The sequence below is a fragment of the Papaver somniferum genome, chromosome 8, assembly GCF_003573695.1.
Source record: "Papaver somniferum cultivar HN1 chromosome 8, ASM357369v1, whole genome shotgun sequence".
Lineage (NCBI taxonomy): Eukaryota > Viridiplantae > Streptophyta > Magnoliopsida > Ranunculales > Papaveraceae > Papaver > Papaver somniferum.
The window spans coordinates 69,274,326-69,292,301 of record NC_039365.1 but is presented as its reverse complement, the minus strand read 5'-3'; the positions used below and the strand labels follow the sequence as shown (position 1 = coordinate 69,292,301).

At 36.4% G+C, this 17,976-nt stretch overlaps 2 protein-coding genes and 2 long non-coding RNA genes across 6 annotated transcripts; 2 read left to right on the top strand and 2 right to left on the bottom strand.

Moving 5' to 3' along the window:
- The first annotated feature begins 2,164 nt into the window (after positions 1-2,164).
- On the top strand, positions 2,165-9,990 carry LOC113301467 (FGGY carbohydrate kinase domain-containing protein-like). The gene is made up of 15 exons (XM_026550239.1): positions 2,165-2,364; positions 3,617-3,696; positions 3,938-4,055; positions 4,912-5,090; positions 5,788-5,870; positions 6,033-6,217; positions 7,319-7,380; positions 7,610-7,718; positions 7,812-7,931; positions 8,040-8,159; positions 8,256-8,376; positions 8,473-8,629; positions 9,062-9,134; positions 9,223-9,350; positions 9,741-9,990. Exons 1-15 carry the CDS (start codon positions 2,280-2,282, stop codon positions 9,861-9,863), a joined length of 1,743 nt encoding a protein of 580 aa, XP_026406024.1. The 5' UTR covers positions 2,165-2,279; the 3' UTR covers positions 9,864-9,990.
- Positions 9,991-10,583: 593 nt separating this feature from the next.
- On the bottom strand, positions 10,584-12,746 carry LOC113304475 (ribosomal RNA-processing protein 17-like). The gene is made up of 4 exons (XM_026553605.1): positions 12,565-12,746; positions 12,297-12,402; positions 11,425-11,551; positions 10,584-11,025 (listed from the first exon to the last, which is right to left on the bottom strand). Exons 1-4 carry the CDS (start codon positions 12,684-12,686, stop codon positions 10,778-10,780), a joined length of 603 nt encoding a protein of 200 aa, XP_026409390.1. The 5' UTR covers positions 12,687-12,746; the 3' UTR covers positions 10,584-10,777.
- A 728-nt stretch (positions 12,747-13,474) lies between these two features.
- LOC113301466 lies at positions 13,475-14,752 on the top strand. Its single transcript, XR_003336340.1, has 2 exons — positions 13,475-13,971; positions 14,275-14,752. It is a non-coding gene; the product is annotated as an uncharacterized LOC113301466 (long non-coding RNA).
- Positions 14,728-17,130, bottom strand: LOC113301465. 3 transcript variants are annotated; one of them, XR_003336338.1, is made up of 6 exons: positions 16,745-17,130; positions 16,294-16,396; positions 15,697-15,865; positions 15,545-15,611; positions 15,312-15,390; positions 14,728-15,098 (listed from the first exon to the last, which is right to left on the bottom strand). It is a non-coding gene; the product is annotated as an uncharacterized LOC113301465 (long non-coding RNA). The 3 variants fall into 3 exon arrangements; XR_003336339.1 differs by having other exon boundaries at positions 15,743-15,872; positions 16,745-17,129; XR_003336337.1 differs by having other exon boundaries at positions 15,697-15,872; positions 16,745-17,128.
- Positions 17,131-17,976: the final 846 nt, after the last annotated feature.

Sequence of the window (17,976 nt, the reverse complement as noted above, 5' to 3'; positions counted from 1 at the left end):
TGGGATCGAGTGTAGAGACCTAAAGAAAAAGAACATAAATGTAATTTGCAGAGTAGTTGAACTGAACGTCTTTAGTGCGAAAATGAAGAAAATTCAATGGTGCCTGTCAAAAATACGTGCGGGAGGCGAAAATTTGTTGATGTTTTCGGGAGATTCCTTGTTGATATTAAAGGAGGGTGGGGATATTGTATCTTGCAATTGTATTAGGTTTTGTCCACACAGGTTGCCGAACGAAAAATTTGATGGTGAACTTGGTACCCCGTGTTTTTAGTCTAAGTTTATATCTTGTAAAAGAAGTGGCAGTAATTTTAATTAATGAAAGTATTTAGACCTTAAATTATAATTTCATTTTAATCTAAGCGATACTTATTACATTTACACTTGCACATATAGTAACTTGATTTCATAACGACAAAAATAAAATCAAACTGCATCAAATCCACGGGCATTAACCTTATAGAGTTCATAGCATTCAAAATGCTTATACTTTCTTCCATTTTCTTCAATAAACTAGGCTTGAGCCATGGTTTTCTTAAAAACAAATAAACAACAAGTTAGTTATATGATTTTAATTAAAATATGATATAGTTGCTCAATGAGGACAAAGGCATTAAGCTACTCACCAGTTCTTCGTTGGACAATCCAGATTATCACGGTGAACCATCCACAAAACTTCTATATAACGTTTGACATCCTTATTGATGAATGAAAATCTTAATATAGGCTCTTGATGTTTCTTAAATATTAATTTCCCAACACTACAAACCTTTGGAATACTCTTTCCCATAAATTATCGTTGGTCATATTTCTCGTTACAATATGTAGTCAACACCGAATAAGAGTAACATCTTCTTCCATAGTAAAGACAAGGAGAGCCTTTTGGATCCAGTACAAATGTGATTGAGATGGACCATCTCTAAGGATGTAGAAACAAGCTTCGTAAATAAAAGGTTTGACGTGAGTTTTCTTCCATTCACCGAGAGCTATTTGGATCACTTCAGCTTCAGTTACATTAAAAAAATTCTCGATCAATTTTCCTTACCCAACAAGGAATTGTGTGACCACGCGGTTAGTTGATTGAAAACAAACACACAAACCACCATCATCTCGGTTTTTGGGGTTCCCCGTTTTTGAAATGAACATCTCTAAGAATAAAAATTTAAATATTTATAAATGTTTCAATCTAAAGAATTTGGTGCCATATGATGCATTAATTCTCAAGATCAAAAGTTTCACAATACAAATTCAATCCCACTCCACTATCTATTTCCAATAATTCCCCCTGAATTTTCACCATCGAATCAAGAAGAACTCATATTTACTACTTTTATTTCAGATGATCCCGTCGTTGCTACTAACCTGAATTGATGGCGTTGAAGATAGAAGTGTCAACAATAATGAATTCTCACTTGATAAATCTTCAGAAGAAATAGAAGGAGCAAAAAAGAACCGTAGTTGTTTCAAGGATAAGAAAAATCACTAAGAAAAATGAAATTGTTGGAAATTTCTTTACTGAATTAGATTGAGTTTTTAAGGGTACGAAAGAAAAAAATATTTAGGAGGAAGGGTTTTGTTCACAAACTTTTCAGATCTAAATAATTTATTCTACCAAATCACCGATATTATCAGCGTATCGGTGAACCCGATATATCGGTTTGTACCGGTCGATATGAGCGTCGCTTCGTTCAATTCTTGTATCTCCGATATTTTAGATATCGTAAAGGTTTTTCCGATACATGATAAAAACCGATAATATCAGCCGACTCAACCGGTATTGATTACCTTGTCTGTGACCCGAACTCTAATTAAATTTTCTCGTGACCCGAACATAATTCTGGTCACTTTTTTATGACCCAAAATCAAAATAACCTTTTAGTATTTATTTTTGGAATTTATGTTTCTTCAGAGTGAAAAGGAAAATGGGAAGATGCAGTAGGCCGTTAAAATTTTGTTGGAATGTTTTGAAACGCTCGAGGAGTCCGTGTGAGGGTACTTTTGATCCAAAGTTCCAAACACCCTCGTAACAAAAGTAAGTTTATAGGGAAATCCAATGACGAACGGTAAAAATTCTAAAAAACCGAATTAATTAACACAAGAGGTATTAACGTAAACAGTAAAAATTAGATTAAAGAAATCCATTTAAAGATCAAAGGACAAAAAAAAAAAAAAAGGGACAAGTAAGTTCCTCAATTGATTCTGGCTCTGATTCTTCTTCCGGAAGAGGTGTACCAACACCACTTCATTCTCATTCTCACTCCTCAAATACAAACCCTGATTCCATGAACTCTGTTGAAATGGTTACCTCTTTTCCCTCTCGCACCATTTTCCTTGGTGTTGATGTTGGTACTGGAAGTGCTCGTGCAGGTAACAAAATAAAAACCCTAAATTATCTGATCAATCTCAATTATGTGATTGTTTTTGTTCATATGATTAGGTATTTAATTGTAATTTTGATCGGTTTATTATCCGGTATCTCGTCTATGCTTGATTTATATTTTAATGTTATATATTGAATAATCATATTGTACTTATCGGATGATGATTAATTACGCCTCTTTGAAGTCGAATTGGATTTTCTTTTGATAAGTTACTCGTGTAATCTTAAGTAAGTTTGATCATTATGATTTATTCGTATTGAATTTATTTGAAATCTGTTTTTCATGGTTTCATTACTCTTGCTGGTGTATTTGAAAGAGTTTCATATTGTTGAATCTTCTTAGATTTTATTTCTCAGCAATTTCTTTTGGATTTTCACATGTTCATTTTTATGTCTGACCATTTTTCAGTTTGTAGATTAGTGAAATTGTGCGGATTAAACTACTCTATGAAATTGCCTCGCTGTTATCAGTAAATAAGGGCTATGAAATCAATCAACGATCAAAAGATATAACCTGAGCCAAAAGCAACTGTCACACAAGCTAAGGAAATTCAAGTAGCAAATAAATTTCAATCATGGTGTTTGATAGAATTACCAGGATGGAGTAGGCGTGGGTGGTGTTTAATGTTTTTGTTTGTTTCAAAAAACAAAGTCTAGGGTATTCTTGTTGTAGTGTGTTGGGTGTAATGTTTAGATTGTATTGCTTAATATGTCCATTTAGTTGATGCATGTTGGAAGGGTTATTAATTCGAGCTAGCCAAAACTTCGGATAAACTTTGCTATACGAGTGTATTTGTGAGCCTAAGCAATTCATCTCACGTTGTCCCTGAAAGTACTACAAACTACTTTGCTGGAGTTTGCTTAATATTTCTGTGTGGTTTTATATCGTTACGTTTACTCTAATACCCTACAGTACTTCCATGTGTAGGCCCTTGAGGATGTTCTTATAGTTGGTCCTTTTATAGAGCTCAATCTGTTATCTAATTGCAGTATTGTTTCATAGCTGATACCCTTATACCAGCGTTGCACTTCTCTGGCTCATTACCTCTCTTTTTATGGCGTTTAAGTTGTTGGTTACACATGCGCTGTCAAGAAAATAATTAAGTTTTCTCAGGATTGCTTGCCTTGGAGAGATAGTCAGTCAATCTGGTCTTTTGATGTTGAGATTCGCTTCTAACTCTGTATGCTAATATTGCTGTCAATTTTTATTGGCTACTCACCAGAGGTTGCTCGATGCAGGTCTATTTGATGATACTGGGAAGCTTCTAGGTTCAGCTAGTAGCCCCATACAGATATGGAAGGATCACGATTGTGTTGAGGTGACAACAGACCAAACTTTGTTAATCCTACTTTCTGATCAACTGAATTTAGTGCAAATGGATCATTAGGTTGAAGCAAATGCCAGAAAAATGTTATTAATGAAGCCACTGACTTAGCATATATAATCAAGTATAATAAAATGTTAGAACTGCGTGTTTGTGCTGTGTAATCTCATTTTCTAAAGTCTAGCAAAGGCATGAAAGGTGGGCAACTTCTGAAATCATCTTTGTATTCCTTCAGCAATCCTCTACAGATATCTGGCACGCAATCTGTGCAGCAGTGAAAGCAGCGTGCTCTCTAGCAAATGTTAGTGGTGACGAAGTAAGTGGTCTAGGATTTGCGGCCACATGTTCTCTAGGTTAGTACCTTTTGAGCTTTTCATAAATTCAGATCATCTCTTTTCATATCCAACATTTGCTCATATATTCAAGAATAATGAAAGCAAACACTTGTGGTTTGATATATTTTTGTTCATATATTCAAGACATAATGAATCACCTGGATACTGTTCCATGTTTAGACTTGGCGTCATCTCATATGGACATATGATTAAGCTGTATATATTTCGTTATTGCGAAGCTCAACTTTCTCCCTCTAAGTAGAGATCACGCACTGACAGAACTGCATTAGCTAAACAGGTGGTGTTTTAGTAATTTAGTCCTTGAGGTTGAAATGTCAGCTTTTCTAGTTAAATTAGTACTGTACTAAATATAGGTGAAGGACAGCATGGTCCTTCACTTGCAATTGAGCTCACATAAGTGTGTCTAACGATAATAGAAGCTATTCTCTCATAAGTTGCGGCCACGTCAAACAGGCGTGTGTACATTTTGTTAGGCTCTCGTCAGTGTTCAATATATAAACGAACAGAAATGGTTTCATGTCAAAATTGGTTCTTATGAAATTAATCATCTCCAAGTGGTGGCCAATAGTAGCCAACACTAGCCAGGTATGTGCACATATGGTTAGGTGCTCCTTACCAATTTATTTGCTCACCTCTTTAACAATTCGTCCTCGAGGAGTTTAAGAAAAGAAGAAAAGATGTGTCAATTTCCAGTTACAAGCAATGATGGTTAACCAGTAGGCACATATATTTCCCCACGTGGTCCTATTGGTAACCGTATAAACCAGCATGCTCATTATTTCTAAAAGAAATGCACATTTTGTTTTAGATATAAAGGGCTGTACATGTTCACAATATATGTTTCTGGCTGCAGTCGCCGTGGATGCTGATGGTTCTCCAGTGACGGTCTCTTTGAGTGGTGATGCAAGACGTAACGTTACAGTGTGGATGGACCATAGAGCCATAAAGCAAGCCGAAAGGATCAATACCTGCAATTCACCTGTATTGCAGTATTGTGGTGGGGCTCTATCCCCTGAGATGCAACCTCCAAAGGTACTGTTTGCCAGTCTAATCTTTCTTGTCGTCATGTGCATGTTGTTTTGACCATGCTGTTTGATCTGTGAACTAGGACTCCCCAATTTTTCATGGTACATGAGGTTCTCATTATTTATTTATTTTTGATGCTTCTGAATGTGAAGCAGTATCTTAAATATACCTTGATACGGGAAGTAATGTTCCCTAGGATATTTTTTTTTTCCTGTCCTTGTACTTCTCTCCCACTTTTGCTACACTTCCAGTTCAGTTCTTTACGTGTTTTGTTTGTTTGATGAACCTCTATTTTGAAACAAAATATAGGTTAAATACATTGACTAGTGACGACGATATTAAAACAATCTTAGATCATCCAGGTGCGCTTTTGTAACCACTGGCCATGTGTACCTCCTGTTGGAAACCACTCAAGGTTAAAAACAGCTGCGAAATATCTGCAGAAAGCGCTGACCGGTGCTTAAGTTGGACTTTTATAAGCAGAGACATACCATACACAAATGAATTATTCCGAACATGTTTCCTAGGGTGATGATGTATTAAAAATATGCACAGAGAGATGACGGGTGCGTAAGTTAGACCCTTTTCGGCGAAAGATATAGCATACCCAAACGGGTTTATATACCATAAATAGGATGGCCTTTTTTTTTTCCTTTTTTGGAGGACTTCTTATTCAGAAAATCTATGATGTTCGCATTTGCAGCTTTTATGGGTTAAAGAAAACTTGCAAGAATCCTGGTCCATGACATTTAGGTGGATGGATTTGAGTGACTGGTTGTCATACAGGTACTATGGTTTACCAACTCTGATATTATTGGATCCATATGTAAGGATTACTTTTCACTTCTGGCTGGGAAACTTGTTGTGGACACTTTAAGGAATCATTCTTCACGCTCATCTTGGTACACACTGTATTGATTTTCTCACAGTAGTCTTGCATTTTTTTAGAGCAACAGGCGATGATACACGAAGTCTCTGCACCACAGTGTGCAAATGGACATATCTTGGTCATGCTCACATGCATCAGATGAGTGAGAAAGATTCCCGAGATATGGAAGCTTGTGGGTGGGATGATGACTTTTGGGAGGAGATTGGCTTGGGTGACCTTGTAGATGGACATCATGCTAAAATCGGTAGGCTACCTGATTTAGAAGGGATTTTATATGGCCACATTTTCTTGAAATCTGATGAAGATAGCTTATGACTGGCAATTTCTTAAGAGATTGGGTGATTATAAACTGTGGTATATCGTTGCATCATGTCCATTATTACTTCAGACGTTTAATAATAGACTGCCATCGTAATAGTTAAGTAGTTGTTGAAATATTTAGGGCATCTTCTTTCCTGTTGATTAAATCCATTGTCATAATGACTTTCCATAGTTATGGATAACATGCAAGTGAAGAAAAATTACGAATAACACGGTGTGTATTGAGATAATCGGCATTTAAGCGAAAACTGTTGCTCATCGCCCCATCCCTCTCACTGATATTTTATAATGCGCTTAAGAAGCAACGTGACCATCGAAAATTGTGTTCGAGTTTTCAGTTGTTTGTATCGGTATTTCAAGGTCTGTTTGTTACTTGAATTTTGTAAACCGCTAATCAGTACCGTCACTGAATTGATATATACTATCAATATGTTTGCGACTATTTGGCCTGCCATGCAGAATTGTCTTGAAATACTTTCGTTTTGGTTGATTCAATCTACCTTTTTGACTGAACTGTGAAATAAAATGTGACTGTGGTACTGCCATGCAAGTAAATTTTGACTCTCATATCCAACACTGACTTTATCGGTATTTTGGACCTTAAGAAGCAGGCGAGTGAAGCAATGTGATCATCGACAGTTGTTAAGGGCTATTCAATGTTTTGGCCCCTTTACCACTGTTATGATTCTGAGCCTTACGGCCCTTACCCCAATGTGGCAGTTGTTTGACGATAGGGAGATTTATGTAATAATTTGTCAGGATTCATGAGTCAGCCTTATTCTAGAATTGCATCAACCTCCTCATGCTTGTTATTCTTCGAAATTTGTCGAACTTAGATCCTTCTCAATGCTAAGAGAATGGAAAATTGCTTGTTTTTTTTTTGTTCTTGCATACTTGATCATTATTGAAAAATATATCTGTCTACCTTTCTTATACCTGTTCAATATGTAGACTCTTGAAACTCTTTTTAAACTCAGTCATACTGGTGGGATCTTAATTTTTTCCATATCAAATATGCCAACAGGACGGAGTGTTGCTTTTCCTGGCCATCCTCTAGGCGCTGGTCTGACTCGAGCTGCTGCTAAGGCAGGAAACTTATTCATATGATTTGTACTGGTGCTTCCTTAAGGTCTTTTATCACAGAAGCCATTTAGTTTTGTAAGACATTTGCACCTTCTTTTGTGCGGCCTTTTGAGGGTGGTTTAGCACGGTGCCATTCCTTTCATTCGCATGGTTATTACCATTGGACAGTTGCTTTAGGTATTCTTTTTGTTCATTTTTATTTATTAATTATTTGAGAGCAGTTCGATTACAGGAGCTTGGACTTGTGGCAGGAATTCCTGTTGGAACTTCGTTGATTGATGCTCATGGTGGTGGTGTGGGTGTATTGGAGAGCAAACCCATATCGGGGGAGAATTATAAAGGTTTACCTTGTTTGTTTTCTCTTGTTAGTCTAAATTTTGAGCTCATAAAGCTTAGAGTTCTGTAACCTCTCTTGACAAAATATGGTTTGTCAGAGGGTGACAAGGAAAATGTATGCCATCGGATGGTGCTAGTCTGTGGTACATCTACCTGCCATATGGCTGTGTCGGAAAGCAAACTGTTCATTCCTGGGGTTTGGGGACCCTTCTGGTCAGGTGAGTGTTTCGACTTAATAGAGAAAACATTTGGTAGAATATTAATTTTGTTGTGTTAAATATGGCGTACTTATGCGGTGCATCCAACATTCTCCATATTTTTTTTAGCGATGGTACCTGAATACTGGCTCACTGAAGGTGGTCAAAGTGCAACTGGTGGTTTATTAGACTATATAATTGATAACCATGTCGCTGCTCCTCTTCTTGCAAATCGTGCCGCTTCTCGAAGTATGCTATCATTGCCCAAAATCTGACTTTATTTACCAACCATTCTCTTTGATATTGCTACTGATATCTTATTCTCATCGCTTTCGTCTACTCTAGGTATTTCCCTGATGGAGCTACTGAACAAGATATTAGAAACACAGATGAACGACTTGAAAGCCCCTTTTCTTTCTGCCTTGACTGAAGACTTGCATGTTCTTCCCGACTATCATGGAAATAGGTCTGAAATTCACTTATGGTCATGACTGAACTATTTGAATTTGGTTTTAATTGATTTTCAGTTTCAAAACCTGACTTATTCTTTGTCGTGGCTCAGATCTCCCATTGCAGATCCAAAATCAAAAGGGATAGTTAGTGGTTTAACTCTTGATACCAGTGAGAAACAACTAGCACTTTTATATCTTGCCACAATTCAGGGTATTGCATATGGAACGCGGCATATTGTGGAACACTGCAACTCCCATGGGCACAAAGTAACTCTTAACACCTATACATCATATTATAAGTTACTTTACTATTTTATGTTTTTCCGGCACAATGTTTGATAGTCTTTGAGAGAGGCCGGGGACAACTTAAAGATGACTTTTGCTATATGCCTATATGTGGGATATTTTAACTCGTTAGAAGTGATATCATAATTGCTAAGTAATCGACTGATGCCGACCTGGTAATATAGAGCAGCAGCCTGTTTTATTTAGTTAGCAAGATTAGCTACTTAGTTCCACATACTATTCTATTATTTGAGACGAGGCCGATGTTGGGGTGGAAAATATTATTATTTTCTTTAGTAAATTGTTCTCGTCGTTCTAAGATTAAGTATTGATTTCGTCTCAAAAAAGATTAAGTTGCGGAAGGATGGTTTATTGCGATTTTGGACTTGATTCGTTCCTCGTTTTCGTCTACAGATCGACACGCTACTTGCTTGTGGCGGACTCTCCAAAAACCACCTGTATATCCAAGAACATGCTGACATCACTGGTCTTTCTCTTTCTCCCTCCCCTGTCAATATCATTTTGGTACCATGCATTGTCTTTTTATACCGATTGACAAACTTTGGACAAAACAGGATGTCCTATAATTCTCCCTAGAGAAAAAGAATCTGTGCTGTTGGGTGCTGCCATTCTCGGTGCTGTTGCTGCAAAAAAGTATTCTGGTCTGCATGATGCCATGAAAGCTCTGAACGCCTCTGGTCAGGTATGCTCAACAGTCAGCAGGCTCTACGAGCCTGTTCTATGACTACGAGCCATTAGACCCATTATTTGATCAGTCATATAGTCCTTATACTCTCATTTCTTGATCAACCACAATCATCCTAATCTACAATGCTGTGTAACATAATTATTTTTTCATCTACGAAGTTTTAATGACGATGTATACATGCGTAAGTCCGCCCACTTGTTTCAGTAGTTGGGAGGATTCTCTGAACCAAATAGATGTAGCACCGGAATGTTAAAATGTCTAGTAGCCTAGTGTACTAGATTATTATTTGTTTAAATAACCTCTGCAACTTGTTGAAGATGTTTCTTCTCGCAATTTTAGTAGTTTTATAGGTGATGTCATGTCATATCTCATGTCTTTCTGCAGATTATTCATCCATCTACAAACCCAAATGTGAAGAAGTTCCATGATGCAAAATACCGGGTTTTTAAGGAGTTATATGAGCAACAGCTGTCTCATCGCTCGATCATGAAAGAAGCACTGTCATAGGTCAAACTGTACATTTGACGACTATGGTTGTTAGTAGGTTAAATTTTTTATTTTGTAAATACAGCTCCTTGGAATCTACCTTCTGGATATTGTCAAATTTGCGAAATTCGAGTGATACTATTTCCTATATGTTGCTCCCTGATCCCCAACCTAATTGTAGAAATATGACATGTAGCATCCAACTTTAGGGTCATCAAGCTGCAGAAATAAGCTCCGAGTTAGAAACCTAGGACATGTTTGTTGCGACTGCAGCTTGTTTATACTGGCAACTATTTGGAGAAGAAGTTTGTGTTCCATAAACAATGAGATCAAAAGACAGGAAAACTGAAGAGAGAATTGCTTTTAGCAGTTGCTCAGAACAGTTATTCTATCTGATGTCAAAACTTTAAGATACTTGGCAGTTCTGTCCAGTACTTGAATATGGCGATATTCTGCTAGCCATCATTGATTATCCGATGACTTCATGGCATTGCAGAAATAGGGCCGTCAGCCCACATGCTAGTAAACAGCTATCAAACGAGTTAAGACCATGCTCGTTTTATCGAGTTTCAGGTTTCTAAATATTTGTACATCATAAACACTCATTCTTGAACTCCCTCCGGGTTGTGGGTAAACCTATACGCTTAACTACAGCAGACGGGTGTCAATTTGTCTATGGATGTCTGCTTTCCCAAGCAATAGCTTCCATGCTTTCTTCCGTAAATTATAGAAACCATTTAGTTAGAAAGTCGCACAAAGGAACATCTACACATCTAATAATATGTTTGCTTTATATGTCAAAAAATGGAAAAAGAAACGGTACAAGTTACCAAATAGTCAGATTCCAACTTGTCTATTCCACCGAACCCGAAAAGAAACAAGACTACTGAGCACAAATTTATATTGGTTGAACCAGAGGAAGACAACATAAACCACTAATTCCTAGTCTTTTTCTTACCAGCCTTTTTATCTCTCTTCTTTCGTGTTTTGGGTGTTGATCTGCGTTTTCCCTTCCCGACGTTCTTCAATGGCTTCCTTTTCACAGGAATGCTATGCTTCTTGTCAGTTTCACTTGATTTAGGTACTAATCTTGTCTTCTCCTTTGAATCAACATCATCCTCCCGTGAAATCTCGCTTGTCTTGACAATAATTGTCACATGACCATTGTCATAGGTCTCCAGTCCTTCAAGTAAATCACAGAAATTTAAGCCACAGTTTATAAAAGAAGGGACAGAGTAACCCAAGAAGACACTAAATCGAACGCAGCTAAGACCAAATCCATGCACTTAAATATTATCAGTACGAGAGTATCCAAACCGATCACCACTTATCCAAATCGTAAGTATAAGATCCATTTGCAGCTCGGTGTACTATGCTCCCGAGGAAAGGAAGAAACCCAGTAGGAAGAACTGAATCACTCTTAGAAATAGGGATGATTTTGTTGAGGGGTCAGAGGTGTTTCACTTCTTTTAACACCAACTATATGTAAGAACTGCATAACTACCAAGGATCTCCGCAATAACACTATTTTCTAACAACTAGGAAATACTTGAAGTCTTGAACTATAAATAGTTGAACATACCAGAAAGTGGGGCACTTAGCTCAGTTTCTTCATTAAGCTCAAGGTCATCACCATTTTCATCGGGTTCTGAACCCTCATCAGCTGGCCGAGCTCCACCAAATTGGACGTATTCTCTATCTAGTTTCCTCTACAAAACAATAAGAGGAATCGAACAACATGTCATGCAAAATCAATGAGGATGTAAAAATGAAGAAGCTATTTTCATCTACTTTTCATAATTACTTTGACAGTTTAAATCACAATGCAGCAATTAACTTCAACCATCTAATGGGTATCTTGTATATGCAGTAAAAATCAAAAGTTCCTGCGTATTTCACCGCCCCAGTTCCCAGTCTCAAGACTCAACCCCTGACATTCTTTGTAACTCCAACAGTCATGCCAAAAATGATAAGATAGAGTCATGCTCACACCTATATAACAAAATCAGTACCATACTTTTAGTTCTAACTTATTTCAGTTGTTTCATGCTTCTGGAGATAAAGCTTGCCATAACAGAAGTTACAGAATTTTATGAAAATGTATAGACATGACCACAAGCTTATTCATATAATAGAAACTTAGAACAATTTCATTGAGAAGAAATGGCAGGAGAAAATAACACTGCAGTCTAAAAAAAACAAGACAAGCAAAAATGAGCATCAACTAAGATGATTACAATCGAGCCATTGTGAGATAGACATAATAAAAATTGTTGAAAATTATCAACTAAGATGATTTATGTTGTAATAATTACTAAAATGATATTCTTCCATACGCATATAGCTCTTGAAGAAGGGGGCCTGTTCAAAGGAATAAATGGAAAAGAACCACGAATGCACCAAAAATGAATTATTTCTAGGATTGAGACCTAAAATTATACCAAAATATAGTACCTTTTTCCGATTTTCGATACGCAGCCGTCTTTCCTTTTCTTGTATCTGATGCTGCGCTTCTTTTCTCCTCTTCTTCTTTCTCTTATGAAACCCAGTAACATAGTCCCTAATAATCAAAATATATAACATTAAGGGATTTAATTTTCAGTTGAAATTAGCAACTTCACTGCAAGAAAAAGGCTAAATTAACTGTAAGAATTAGATTGTAAACAACAGACACATAGTAAAAGAAATCTAGGGTTTTGAAAAGGGGAAAGAAATAACGTACTTGAGATCTTTGTCATTGAATCCAACAGATAGAGCTTTGTTTCTGAGCGCCCTCTTCTTAATGTGTTTCCCACTTGCTGATGGAGGTTGTCCTATTGCCACTACTTCTTTCTCTTCTCTCATCGTTGTGCGCTTCAAACAGGTTAAACCCTCAGAAAACCCTTTTGTATCTTCTTAAATTTAGGAACTACGAAGAAGAATTAGGTACCGTAATAATGGGCTTTTTTAACGGCAGGTCCATGATTTATTCGCAGGTCCAAAACCACCTACGAAAGTTTTTTTTGCAAAAGGAAGATGAACTTGCGGGGAAAAGGTTGCTTTACTAATCTCTCTCTTCATCATTTTTTTTTCCACCTATTTACCACCCACGTTTTTCCTATTCGCCACCTTCATTGAGGTAATTTTGTTTTCAATTTTCTTTTTCCTATTTACCACCTATACGATTGAATTTGACTATAACTAATTTGTCATCTTCTCCGGTAATTTATGTTTTCATTATAAACTCATTGAAACCGCACGCGCGATGCGCCTGCCGCGTGCCTGCTGCTTGAACCTAAGATTGCACATTGCTAACAATTTCGTTAAATAATTTGTAAAACATAAATGCAGGCACAGGCGACGCATATAAGAAGTTCTGAAAAAACATATAAGGGAATTTTAAAAAAATGCCACACTTCCAATTTCCTGTTTAAGAAAGTGCCATTGTTTTTTTTAGAATTTATAAAATGCCACAACCGTTAGATATTCCGTCAAGGCCCACCAAACTGGTCTATAATCATTGAACAAGTCAAGCAAATGTCCATCTTCACCCATTTACCCTTCATATTCGGTTTCTTGTTTTTTCTTCATTCACTTCACTCACGGCGGCAGCCATGAATCCATGATCTCATCTCCATCAGAACCACCATAATCACCACCTCTTTTTCCTTCTTCTTCTTCTAATTTTCTTCTTCTCCATACAGAGATAAACTTATGCTTTTTATTTCAGAGTTAGGTTTAGGGGATCAATTCGTGAAGAACTTAGGGGAGAAATTGAGAAGATGAAGCCGTTCTAAGGAGAAAACGAGAGTTTATGAAGAATTACTCAATGGGTTTGCTTCTAAGTTAGGTTAGGGATTGTTGCTGGTGGCTGAGAGCAGATCGAGAAGAAATCTAGGGTGGATTCAGTTTCGAACAAGGAAGTTGGGGATTCTGAAATTAGGGTTTGTGTGATATGATTGAGTTAGGGTTTGGACTGATTTGAGGTATAGGTGACGCAGAAGCTACTGAAGAGGTGGAAATCTGTTAAAATTTATTGAAAAAAGGAAAAATACAGATGAATGGGGCTCATGTTAATGGCAAGGTGCATATATCTAGTCCAGTGGTTGAATCGAATGGAAAATTTCAAGAATTTTGGTTCAATTCTTCGGTAATAGTACCATTTGGTTCATTTATATTCTTATTGTGAGCTTTTTCCTGCTATCTTATTTTGATTTTGTTTGAAATTGATTTACAAATTGAATTATTGGTGAGTCTAAGATGGAATTGGAGGTACAGGAACTCCTGCAGTTAGCTTGTGTTGTTGTTGTGCTTTGAACTAAAGTTGAGATGCAAGTCTGATGTTGCAATTGAATGATGCTATTACATGATGTATTGAACTGTTTAGATGAATGTCTAGGAAAGGTACAAACTACAGGTGCAGAGATTTTTAAAATGGTGCTGGTTATTGCAGTGTATATGATGCTGTTATGGGTTATAATTATACTTCAATGAGAATGAAACGTTGGTAGCTAGGGGACAGTTGCAGGTGGATGCTATTTTGAGCAGTGGATGGTGCTGGATCAAATGATTTTAGCAAGAGAATAATGGAGCTTGAAGCTGAGAAGATACAAGTATTGCAGCTAAAGTGCAGGCTATGGATTGAGGTGGTATCGAGTTGGGGGTTGTGTTCTGTTGTTGCAGTGACTCACGACTTAACTCGGCAATGACGAGCTATGATAACTTGATCTAACTCAGTACAGTGAGATGATTCTAGGGCATAGATGTCTTTTACTAAGCTGAATAACTGCCACCTATGTACTAACGGAAGTTAACTGTTTTTTGAAAAAAAACGGGATGGAAAAGATCGAATGTGTGGCATGAAATAAATTCTGAAAAAAATGATGGCACTTTCTTGAACATGAAATTGGAAGTGTGGTACTTCATTAAAATCCCCAAAATATAATCTCATTTACTTGTTCCGCACTGATAAACATTAAGACCTCGGAATCGAACTTTTGATTCAATAACCTCTCAATCTAAAGTTTACATAAATTATTCTTCGGCTTCAACAGAGACTGGATTGTTGATTGTCATCCACTGTGGTATGAATCAACTGTCATTGGGTGACGACACAGGTGACTTGTGTTCAGAACTTGTCAGCTTAAAAAGAAAATCAACTGTCAAAATCGAGCAAGGGTTGTTGATTGCCATCTGTTTTGGTATCAATCCACTGCCGAATTCAACATTGCTCGATGATTCTAAGGCTTTGACGAATATTCTCCATCGCTTAAATTTCTGAAAGAATGACAGAAATGTAAGGTAACAGTTAGATGAATAGACAAATCATTTTATCCCCTGGCTAATCAGATCTTATGATCGGCTACTACTACACGATCATGCAGCCACTCCATAATCTGCGCGAGCAACATTTAATAGAAAAAACAACAAATTGACCAAAAATAATTCATATAACGATTAATGGGGCGAAGAAGAGAAATGTCCACATACACTTCAGGGGTCAAGATCTTTTTTGTCCCATCAGCATCCTTCAGTTGAGGGTTCCTTTTTGTAGTTCATCCAGTAAATTCTGTGGAATACATAAACGATGATCACTAAATTCAATCTCTAAAAGCTATTGTAACACCTATCTGTTTTTTACTTTTGATTAGTTCGACCTACACTTCCATTGTAATAAGTATCTATAAAAACCATATTTCATAAAATTCTAAAATGGTAGTTACCTTCAAACTAATTTCTCTTTCAACTGAACATTTGGGCAGGGTGGGACTTGCAAGATAATCTGGCAACCTGCAAAATGATGTAAAAGCATCAATTTAAAGTGGATACTTGTAGGCAGCAAGTAGGTTATTCAACTGCAAAATAAAAAAATTACATGTTGGTTTGCACGTTCATAAACACCATTTTTCAGCGAAGATCACCTCATTCTGTTGTAATATTTAACTTCCTTCAACCACACGTGAGGCCCATCATGGGTTCTTTGAGATGAGCATTTAGTCTATTTGTGCCCGATTAGTCCAAAACATCTTTGCTATCATTTTTCCCTGCAAACTAAAATATAGAATGATCACTGATATACTCATGATTGCATTTGTAAGTAAGCAACAAATGACGGAGGTTATAGTTCATGTAGTTAACTACATACATTGAGAACTTTGCACATAGGTTTAGTTCGCATCATGTTACATTACTGAATATACGCAACACGTAACTTAATTATACCAACTGATTTACTAACCCATATCCTATAGTTTAATGTATCCCTTTTGGGTGTCAATCTCTGCTCAATTAAGCTAAATATCAAGTCAATAATGTAACATGGTATAAAACTTGTATGCAGAGTAAAAATATCAAATTCAAGTAATTCGGCATGCCGAAATTCTGCAACCAAAGATTTTTATGCATTTATGCGAAGAGTTGTGGCTAGAGTGCACAATACGCAGAAAGAGTCAAAGCCATTTCGATAACCTACCATGAAGTACTCAGATAAGAATGTCATTAAACCCTCACCCGAACTTCTCAATCCTATGCAAATTCCATCACCACCTACTCGCTTCAATAGCTATAAATCCCAACTGTAAATGATATCAGTCGTTAATCAAAGTAAGATTGCAACCAAAGGAAAACTGAGCATTACTTTCTATTAGGAATTCAAACAAACAAATTATAAGTATGGATGAATAATAATTAAACATAATCCCCTAACTAAAAATTAATTTCTATTAGTAATTCAAACAAACAAATTATAAGTATGGATACATAATAATTAAACATAATCCCCTAACTAAAAATTAGTGGATTTGAGTTTCTTGGTTTCAACTGAAATTCAACTCACACCCAAAATCAGCCTTCAACTGATAACCAAAATACAAATTTGATAAAAAAAAAAAATAGTATTAAGAAGTACAAAGAATCAAAAATACCTGTAATCATAATATCAAACATCAAAAACACATCATGGCGGTGTTGATGGTGGTGGTGTACAACTCACTTAGGAGAGGAGAACGGCGGTGATGGTGATTCAATTTGAATGAGTAGGGTGGTAGTGGTGATTCAACAGTAACCGAAGCAGGTGGAAGAGGATGGTGGCGGTAATTTAATTAGTTTCATAAAAACCTAAATCACAAAAATTAAAACCCCCAATTTCAAAAATTAAAACCCCAGGTTGGAACTGAGGTAGCATCTCAAACAAATTCGATGTGAAGTGTTTGATTCAATCGATTCTGTTCGATTGAGATTCCAAGAGGAGAAAGAGAATAGGAGGAAGAGAATATAAGAGAGAACGAATTTTGTGACTGCCCTTTGTTTTGTTGGAATTTACGGGAGTAAAACCAAGGACCTGGATTTTAAGTTAGGGTCGCGTTGTAATTTCCTGGTGGCTTCACCAAAATTCCTGACGGTCAAAAACTCCCACTTTTCTTTATTATAATATATATATATAAGATAAGATTAAAAAGAGAGTGCATCTATGTGCACCCCCCACTTAACTATGGGTGCACATTCCTCCCTTGTTCATTGGATAAGCTATAACTCTAGTTGATAGGTTTGTTTCCACTTTTAAGTTTTAAATACTACAAACATAAATACAATGTTTGTAAAGTGGAAAACCAATAAATAGGGGCGAAATCATGCTTTCTCTCTGTTTTAATTCTTTTTTTTCTAAAAACTCCATTAAAGGGGAAAAAAGGGAGAGGAAAGTTTCTGAATTGTGTAAAGCTTCTATTTGCATAATAATGGCGACCCTATACTGTGTTGTTCTTATGATATATAGTAGTTCTGAGAAACCATTTTCCATTGGAAATTATAACATCATCGAAATTCTGGTATTCATTTCTCTATTTTTCATCCAATTTATCAAGTTGTAACTGATTATCACCAGTCGATAATCGAATCGTATGATTCATATCTTCAAAAACCTCTGATTTGATAAGGAACAAAGGGGAAAGATTAAAAATGAAAACTATAATACTAAATGTACCTCAGAAAAAATGGAAAGCAATGACTGATCGTGGTTTCCAGAAATCACCTACAAATCCCCATGACCTATCCCGCATAATCTCAAAAATTACTATTCCACCATTTTTGTTTTCTTCCTGTATTCAACATTCATGAACCTTCTTCTTCTTTTTTTTTTTTTTTCTTTTTTTTTTTTTTT